At 29.5% G+C, this 10,501-nt stretch overlaps 1 protein-coding gene across 1 annotated transcript; it reads right to left on the bottom strand.

The window, feature by feature from the left end:
* Positions 1 to 8,457: 8,457 nt before the first annotated feature.
* Positions 8,458 to 9,502, bottom strand: LOC139888236 (CASP-like protein 1). The gene is made up of 3 exons (XM_071871259.1): positions 9,246 to 9,502; positions 8,842 to 8,971; positions 8,458 to 8,685 (listed from the first exon to the last, which is right to left on the bottom strand). The coding sequence occupies exons 1-3, from the start codon at positions 9,500 to 9,502 to the stop codon at positions 8,458 to 8,460; spliced, it is 615 nt and encodes a 204-aa protein (XP_071727360.1).
* Positions 9,503 to 10,501: the final 999 nt, after the last annotated feature.

Raw genomic sequence — 10,501 nt, 5'->3', positions numbered from 1 at the left:
CATGGAGCATCTTTTGACTTTACATTAAATCGTGTCGCATAGGTTTCATTTGTACTTAAAAGCGTTGCATCGTATTAGTCGTTGAACTACTTTGTAAACTTTGAAACATCTTTACATATGAAATGAATGCGACATATTTTGGTCAATTGTTGTTTTAAAGACTTATGACCACGTAACAGGACCTAAGTAGGCGGCGCCGTCAATGACGATTTTTTCGGGTCGCTACAAATGTTGGCTCAACTTTCAAGTCTAGGTAGAGGTTGGGATAAAAAACACATAGTTAGAATTGTTGACGAGAAGGTTGTTCTCGCTGTTCAATCATATCATTTGGTACCATTCTCGATTAATTTTTTCTTATATAGTTATATTATAATGTGTAAAGTGTTTTGGTTGTCTATTTGGTCCCTTTGACCCGTTTGCCCAAATTTGTGTTATATTGTAAAAAGATCACCTAGGACATGACCCGTTTACCCTAATTTATGTTATATTGGAAAAAGATCACCTAGCTAATTTATGTTATATTGGAAAAAGATCACCTAGGACATGACCCTTTGCCCAAATCAATATCAATACTAACTTTGTCAAATTATGAAGTACTCCAATCACGTAAATACTTCTATTCATCCCATAGTGTGATTTTATCGAATAAACCTCCTAACTGATCTTTTTCAGCAAGATATATTATTTTCAAAATCATCTTAGAACTTTTGTAGCTATAATTTACAAGTTAATGGGCTCATTTAATGTAGCTATATTTTACAAGTTAATGAGCTCATTCAGTATGATATATTATTTTACAACATCTGTAGCTATATTTTACAAGTTAATGTAGCTATATTTTACTAATGCATATATACTTATATGAGTTCATTTAAACAAGTTTATATATATTATATACCAATACGGGCTCATTTAACCGTGTCATGTTTATGAGCTAATTTGTAGATGTGCTTAATCTAATGTGTATGTGCCGAAAAGTGAAGCCGAGAAGAAAGACATTTGGTGTTAATGGGCTTTAACCCTATCATGCTTGGGAGTTTTTTGTGACAACCCGAAAATTTACGACCAAATTTAAACTTAATCTTTATATTATTTCGACACGATAAGCAAAGTTTGTTAAGTTGAATTTCAAATTTTAAACTTTGTTCATACATTCATTTAGCCTCGACCAAATTCTGAAGATTTACGAACCATTATATAAATGGATATGATTATATATATATATGTATGTATATTATAACTTGAGAATATTAACAAAGTATTAAACGTATAATACTTTACATGAACATATTTGTTTCAATATGTTTATCGATGGAATTAGAAGATAATATCAAGTAATTGATTTATTGTGATATGATTACGGGTCTCTGTTGAGAGGTCCAATTTGATTCAGAAAACCTTTCCTTTTAACGATATTCGGAAATTTGGTAAAGTGATTTACATGTAAGAACAAAAGTGTAAATTATCGAGGATTAGACAAAAGTTAGTGGAGATTTTTGATTAACTTTTAACGTGTGCTTTACACTATATTTCCTCGTGTCTTTTGATAGGTTAATAATTTAGCTTTCATAATAGTTGATCATGTAGAAGAAATATTTGGGATAAGGTTCGTCGATTAGATAAACTCATTTGACATGTTACATTAGGATGATTTCATACGTTTGATTATCCTTTAGACTTAACCCTACGATGCACGAATAAATCGTAAGTTAAAAACTTGAAACCTGTTAAGATTTATATATGATTTTACTTTCTTAAACGAAATGGTTTTTCGAGATAATAGACTTTTATTATTAAAAACATTTTATAATATAACAACTACTACTACTATAATCTTTTTAATTAAATGATTTTGAATATTATATATTTTGATGTTTTTATAAACGGTTATGCTTAAATGAGTTATATCAATTTTAAGCTTTGAAATGCAAACGTCACGAAATAATACTTTCTATTATTTAAACGATTTCAAAATATATATAATAAGCTTTGAATATAAATAGTTTTGATAGATTATATATATATTATATTATTAAATAAATATTTCAAATTTATATTTAGAAATGAAAGTGTATATATATATATATATATATATATATATATATATATATATATATATATATATATATTACAATGAAATAAGATTTAATATTAATTTAGTTATAAAAAGTTTTTATTTAAAAATAATACTATTATATATATAGGCACATGTATACATAACGAGACGTTGATTTATAGAAGCAAATGATCATAACACTTAAATGTTCATGTTATCCTTCAAGTGATTTATTTTAATGGTGATTAAGTCTAATTAATGATAAAGGTACACCTCGCGTAACGTATAATGCAAGTTTTTTCGGCGTACGAGAGGACGTTTGAAAAATCGGAACCAGGACGTTAGTTGAGTGATAACGTACAAGTCATCGGAACTAAGAGTACAAGTCCACTATGCACATGAATATAATATTATATATATAATTATTAAGATTATATATATATATATATATATATATATATATATATATATATATATATATATATATATATATATATTTATAATTAATAAAAACCGTCGGCAGTGTAAAACAAAAGTTAGTGAGTCTGATCCAGCTGGCCATGCGATCGCATGGCATTTGGCCTCTACACCCATGTGATCTCATGGAGTGTCAAAATTGAAAATCTTCTATAAATTCATTCGGTTCCTGGTTCGGCTAAGCACACACATATCTCCATCTCTATTCCTCCGTATTATATTTATTATTACTATATTATTATTATTAATCTTATTATTATTATTATTATTAGTAGTATATGTATTATTATTAGTATTATACATAAAATACTACGACGAGGTTCTGCTCGCATGTTTTCAAAACGGGGTTTTCGAGAGGGATAGAGCTAAGGAAATTATGGGTTATAGCTAAGGAGGTTATGTGTATTGTTCGGGATATACTCATGAGGTCAAACTAGTGTTTATCATCTCCGTTGCGTCTACGTAATTTCCTGCAATATTGAATCTCAATATTGATACGTGAGCACTCACATCTTATCTTTTATATATTAATGGTGTATCCCTGACTAGTGCTCGAGTATATATGATTATGCATGCTTGTATGTTTAATTTAGTCGTTATAAAGTTTATGATAAACCACGAATTTGATATATATGCTGCTGAGATAAGGTATATGATATGCATGTCTTTGAAAAGCTGGCAAAGAATTAATAACTTTTCATTTAGATATCGTATGGCTTTGATGAACGAATTAAAAGATATGGCCAACTGAATTATTATTTATTAATTCTAATAATAATATTATTATTACTATCATCGTTATAGTTATCGTTATTATTATTATTATCTAATAATTATCATTATTATTATTATTTTCATTATCGCTATTAATAAGAGTATTATCATTAAAAATTGTTATTATTATTATTATTATTACTATCGTTATTTTCATTAAGGTTATTATTAATATTATTATTATTATTATTATTATTATTATTATTATTATTATTATTATTATTATTATTATTATTATTATTATTATTATTATTATTATTATTATTATTATTATTATTATTATTATAATATTTAGTATCATTATTATTAAAACTAATATTAGTATCATTTAAGTATTATAAATATTATTATTATTATCATTATTATGAATGCGATATAAGAAAAGACTAAAAGCTATTAAACAAATCGATTTAGGAAATAATAAGGATAAGTATCATGATGAAATTTAGATATTGATTTAAATAAAAATATCGTTTTCATTATTTTTATCATTATTATTATTATTAAAAGTATCATTAATAATAAAACTATTATTTTTATTAAAATTATCATCTTTTAATAGAAATATCATTGTTATTATAAAATATCACTATTATTATCATTTTAGTATTATTATTATTAAAAATTATCATTTTTAATAAAATTGTTATTTATATATATATATATAATATTATTATTATTACAGTTATTATTAAAAAGTATCATTATTATTAAAAGTATCATAATTAGAATTATCATTTTATTATAATTAATATCATCATTAATAAATATAAATATTGTTATTATTATTAGTAGAATAATAATTATTATTATTACAAAATAATACGACTTTTACTCATTATTATTATTATTATCAATATTATTTTATTAAATAAATATGTAATACAAAGATATTTTTACCACATGTAATATAATTACATTAATAATACATACTAGTATATTTTTATGATATTAAGTGAATTTTATAAATTTTATTACTTAAAATATAAAAGTATATTCTATCATATATAAATTTTAATATAAATTTTTATTAACAAATGACTTTTATTATTTACTCTAATAAAATCTGATAAATATATTTAAATATATAAGACGACTATATTTAAGATATATGATAAACATGTATAGATTTTGGAAGTCATTTTGGGTCAAGTTGACTTTTGTTGACTTTTGCATGATAATCTCGAGCATTAGGATTGTGATACACTACGACTTGACCTAAATTGTTAGACAGATATTGACCAACATATAAATATATATACTTAATATAGGTTCATGAATCCGAGGCCAACCCTACACTTGCTCAATGACGTCATATGTATTTTTACTACGAAATGCAGTATTGTGAGTTTCATTTGCTCCCTTTTTAAATGCTTTTGCAATATATATTTTTGGGACTGAGAATACATGCGCTGCTTTTATAAATGTTTGACGAAATGGACACAAATAATCGAAACTACATTTTATGGTTGGATTATCGAATCGAATATGCCCCTTTTAGTCTGGTAATCTAAGAATTAGGGAACAGACACCCTAATTGACGCAAATCCTAAAGATATATCTATTGGGCCCAACAAGCCCCATCCAAAGTACCAGATGCTTTAGTACTTCGAATTTATCATGTCCGAAGGGAGTCCCGGAATGATGGGGATATTCTATATGCATCTTGTTAAGGTCGGTTACCAGTTGTTCAATCCATATGAATGATTTTTATCTCTATGCAGTGCGAAATGCCTGATATGAGTTGATGTTTATGAAAACTGGAAGTGAAAATCTTGTGGTCTATTAAATTAATGGAAATGATTGTTTATCATAAACTAATGAACTCACCAACCTTTTAGTTGACACTTGAAAGCATATTTATTCTCAGGTATTTAAGAAATCTTCCGCTGTGCATTTGCTCATTTTAAAGATATTATTTGGAGTCATTCATGGCATATTTCAAAAGACGTTGCATTCAAGTCGTTGAGTTCAATAAAGATTATTATTAAGTAAATGACAGATTAGGTCATTTATAGTTTGGATATTATGAAATGGTATGCATGCCTGTCAACTTTCGATGTAATGAAAGTTTGTCTTTTAAAAACGAATGCAATGTTTGTAAAATGTATCATATATAGGTCAAATACCTCGCAATGTAACCATATGTTATTGTATTCGTCCTTATGGATTAGGACGGGTCGTCTCATTTTTGTGTTAGGCCTCTTTGGTGTGGACAATACAAGGTTTTTCAATGGGTCACTTCGGCTAAAATATGTGCGACCCATCCGTTTTACATATGGTTTTTACAACCTATGTTTCTAATTCACGATGTTGTATTCATGGCAATATCATTTTGTTTTGTAGGTGTTTTTTGTGGTTTAATTTTGTTCGCATAGCTTCTATACTTTTGTTAACCTCTTTTACTTCTGTTATAATGTTGTTTGAATTTGAAAAGCATTTTATAAAAAAATGTAATACATTAATATTACAACTGCATGTTTATTTCATTCACAACAATTGTGATATTGTCTTTATCATATCGTTAATTGATATAACATATTACGATTCCAGTTTATTTGATTAAGAGTCGTCGTGCAACGCACGGGCTCTTAAATCTAGTGTGTGTGTATATATATATATATAGGGGCAGGATCAATGGGGAAGTAACCAATCGGGGGGAAGCGGAGGGAAGCAAAAAAAAAAAATTTCGTTTTTTTGGAATTTTTTTTCCGGCATCAAGATCACACGAAAATATGAACATTTAGAAGAGACACTTCATGATGAATGTTATTATTTAGGCGGGAAAACGATCGACAAAAATAACATTCAAGATAATATTGTTCGTGAAGAATATGAACTTTTTTTTCTTCATGTTTTGTGAAGTAAAATTTAGCCTGATTTAGAGTTTAGGGCTTAGGGTTTAGGGTTTGGGGTTCTGGGTTTATTCCATAAACCCAAAACACCAAACCCCAAACTCTAAACTCTAAACCCTAAACTCTAAACCGTTCGTGTTAAAAACTCAATCTAAATCCTAAATCTAAACCCTAAACCCTAAATTTCTAAACCCTAATATCTAAACCCTAATATCAAAACCATATAAACCCTAATATCTAAACCCTAATATCTAACCCAATAGCTAAAACCTCATCATACGCTCGAAAAACACGATAATTGTTATATATTACTTCCTCTAGCCTTTTCCCGCCAAAATAAAAACATTTATCACAAAGTGTCTACTAAATGTTCATATTTTCATCCCATCTATAATGTTCGTAAAAAAAGTTTTTTCAAAAAACGAAAAAAAAAAGTTTTTGCTTCCTCCCGCTTCCCCCCGATTGGTTACTTCCCCATTGATCCTGCCCCTATATATATATATATATATATATATATATATATATATATATATATATATATATATATAGTGGTAGGATCAATAGGGAAGTAACCAATCGGGAGGAAGCGGGGGAAGCAAATTTTTTTTTTTCGTTTTTTTGGAATTTTTTTTTTTCAGCATCAAGATCACACGAAAATATGAACATTTAAAAGAGACACTTCGTGATGAATGTTATTATTTAGGCGGGAAGACGATCGACAAAAATAACATTCAAGATAATATTGTTCGTGAAGAATATGAACGTTTTTTTTCTTCATGTTTTGTGAAGTAACATTAAGCCCGATTTAGAGTTTAGGCTTTAGGGTTTAGGGTTTGGTGTTTTGGGTTTATTCTATAAACCCAAAACACCAAACCCTAAACTCTAAACCGTTCGTGTTAAAAACTCAATCTAAATCCTAAATCTAAACCCTAAATCTAAACCCTAAAACCTAAATTTCTAAACCCTAATATATAAACCCTAATATCTAAACCCCAATAGCTAAAGCCTCAACATACGCTCGAAAAACACGATAATTGTTATATATTACTTCTTCGAGCGTTTTCCCGCCAAAATAAAAACATTTATCACAAAGTGTCTCTACTAAATGTTCATATTTTCATCCCATCTATAATGTTCGTGAACAAAGTTTTTTTTCAAAAACGAAAAAAAAATAAAAAATTTGCTTCTCCCGCTTCCCCCGATTGGTTACTTCCCTTTTGATCCTACCAATATATATATATATATATATATATATATATATATATATATAATAAGCTCAATTCTAAGCAAATTAAGCCCTAAATACTTCGGAGTATAATTGGTTAGTTAACAAAGCCAACACCAATCCACCGAATTAAGCACAAAATACTAAGGAGTAATTGGTTATTTAACAGAGTCCACACCATCAAGTACCAAGACCATTTGCAAGCTTTGAAATTGATCAAAATGTTCTCATTTTCAAAAGTATTTGACAAAATGCCCTTAAAAATTGTAATTGCAAAAATACTCCATAATCACGCATCATGCATCATGCACCACGCATGATGCGTCTAACTTGGTGTATGATGCGTGTTTACGAGATAATGACCGAGACATGCATTTTTGCTCGCGAACACGCACCACGCACCATGTACCATGCACGCCGTGTGATGGTTGGTGCTTGGTGCATGGTGCTTGATACATGGTGCTTGTTTTATTTTGGTTTTTAAGTTTCTACCTTTTCGATATATTGTTTTACATTTTCTACCCTAAACCTTTAGATTTTCGTTTTTGTTATATAAATGATTTCCCCTCTTATTCTATAGAGGAGGAATGATTGTTTACATTTTTACCTCTCATATACTCCTCCGTGAGTATTGTGGTAATTGTTTCTTGCCCCAGGGGCACTAGTTACTTAGTTTATCACTAATTACTGTCATGTTTACTTTAGCAAAAACACAATCCAAAATTCAAAACTTCAAATAAATTCTCATTGAGAGGGCAAGTTGCCATGACTTCATGCTTAATCAAATAAAAGTTCGAGGATTTCTAATGACACTACAAAGTTACCGAAATTGAACCAAAATTGATCAGCTTTTCACGCCGTTAACCAGGTCTTTTATTAATCGAATTTGCAAATCCAACCTTAAAACATGAATAATAATTTAAACAACCATTGATCATTTGTATCTTTCCTGATCTTCAATTTCAGAATTGATTTGACACACACAAAAAACAAGAAATATAGAATCAAACAGATACCATGACCATGCTGGTATATTGATCTTAATATTTTTCATTTTTATTATTACCACCTTATGGCTTGATGATCTTCTTCCGAAGCGAGTAAAACGAAAGGCAAACGAGCAGTAAAATTGTGATAGCCGATGTGAGCCCCATTATCAATGAGTATGCTAAGTGATGACAAAACGAACCATACGCACTGCATATCCCCTTCCAGAATGAGTACTTGTTCCCTTTAAGCCCTATGTATCCGACCCCTAGTGCAGCTCCTAGCGCTGAAGATACGATACCTAACAGCACCTGCATTCACCGCAAATATCCGTTCATCATAAGTTAATATACTTTTTTCACATATTTTGTGTTTTGCCCCTGATAAGTACTCTGTACTCACATATACAGTCATAATATTCTGTTTTCAAATCCTATATAGCATCATTACAGATATGACATACTTACAGAATCTAGTGTCGCCACGTAAAATTGGTGCGTTGTAGATCTTCCTCCCATTTTCCTCTGTGACGTAACTGATAATATTCCAGTGAAGACGCTGTGCAAGCACGTCACAAAGAGTGCTACAACATAATATCTGCGCGCAACATAACAATGGTCACATACATCTAAACACAACAACAACATCCAATGCTAAAAATGCGAGATATGGGAAAGTAAGATGTAGACAGACATTCCTCTACCAGTACACACGTACATCTAAACTGTTAATTAATTAAGTTGTTTCAAAGTATTTCGTTCAGTTAAATATCTTTCGCTCATCTAAATACAACAACAACACTCAATCTTACCCTGTTACATCCTAACTAGTTTATCTAACATATATACAGACATAGGTGATAGCAACATACATGTAAGCTGGGGACTGATCCCAATTCGCTTGTAAGGGTACAGCGACAGTGGGCGAAAGGTGTATTATTTTGCTTTCTTTAGAAGTGATTATAATAAATACAGCAGACAATGCAGATGCTAACAAAACCATCCTCAAGGCCACATCAAGGAATGCGCCATGGTTGTTCTTGACACCATGATCTCCACTATCAGCCTTCACTGGTGTCTCTATATCTGCAGAGGTGGCACGTAATACAGTCGCTCCGTTGTGTGCCATAGTTATCGAATTATAGTAGCAAGATGGCAACAAACAGGTTGAACTAAGCTCCTGTTTGCTTGTTAATTGGGATGTATGATACACTAAAAAGAATATTATTTATACATGAATATATTTACTTCCTGAAATTTCATGGTGTAGTTCAGATAATTACTTGTTATCAATCACTTTTTGTATATTTTCTCAATAAGACCAATATAAATTAACATCTTTTTGTTCCTTTTGTAGTGGAAACTAATTAACTACCAAATATTTAACTCTATGTATATTGCCTTCATGCTAGAGTGAATTAATATTAATATCTTTAGCTAGGTGCCAAGTCAAAATGATCATAAGTCTAAAACAGAATGTGGATGGTACTATAACTATCCGTACGTTTTTTAACATTTAAGAATTCTTTATTTAAAATGTTCTAGTGGACATATATATAAATGTTAGAACTTTTCAATTATATTTATATATTTGTTTAAACATAAATTAAATTAAAATATATCTAATAATCTAATTGTGCTACAATTGTTCAGACCCAACTATGTCTAAGTGTCAAGATCTTACGATCTTTTTGTAGTTACTATTAAAATTATACCCAATAGACACCAATTACAATGAACCAATGCTACACATAACTGATGAAACCATAAAACATGTGAACTCGTATCCTCGCACAAACCCAACTAAAGATTCATCAAAAATAAGTCGTTGATTTGTAAAAGCGAAATAATGACCATTTAATAAACCCGGAAACCATCCCTATACTATTAAAAGCCCCAAATAAACTCCGGTCCTTGATCACGCTGAACGTCTATACACAAATTAGGGGCAAACATCCGGATCCAAAGACATTAAGAAAAACTAAAAGTTGGCATCAATAAACACAACAAAAATGAACCTCCAAAAAGAAACTCCCGCTCCGCCAACGAGACCTTAAGAGGTTATGACACTCAACGATAGGTATGCTATAGGATGTATGTAATCGTTGAAGCAGGAAACAAACCTATT

This window comes from Rutidosis leptorrhynchoides, chromosome 2 (genome assembly GCF_046630445.1).
Source record: "Rutidosis leptorrhynchoides isolate AG116_Rl617_1_P2 chromosome 2, CSIRO_AGI_Rlap_v1, whole genome shotgun sequence".
In the NCBI taxonomy this organism is placed as follows: Eukaryota; Viridiplantae; Streptophyta; class Magnoliopsida; order Asterales; family Asteraceae; genus Rutidosis; species Rutidosis leptorrhynchoides.
The sequence above is the reverse complement of the archived record's forward strand: the minus strand, read 5'-3'. Positions and strand labels throughout refer to the sequence as shown.

Coding starts and splice junctions, on each gene's coding strand:
- LOC139888236 (XM_071871259.1), bottom strand. CDS start 9,502: ATGGCACACAACGGAGCGACTGTATTACGTGCCACCTCTGCAGATATA. Junction 8,972..9,245: donor GATCAGTCCCCAGCTTACAT/GTATGTTGCTAT, acceptor TGTTGCGCGCAG/ATATTATGTTGTAGCACTCT. Junction 8,686..8,841: donor ACGTGGCGACACTAGATTCT/GTAAGTATGTCA, acceptor CGGTGAATGCAG/GTGCTGTTAGGTATCGTATC.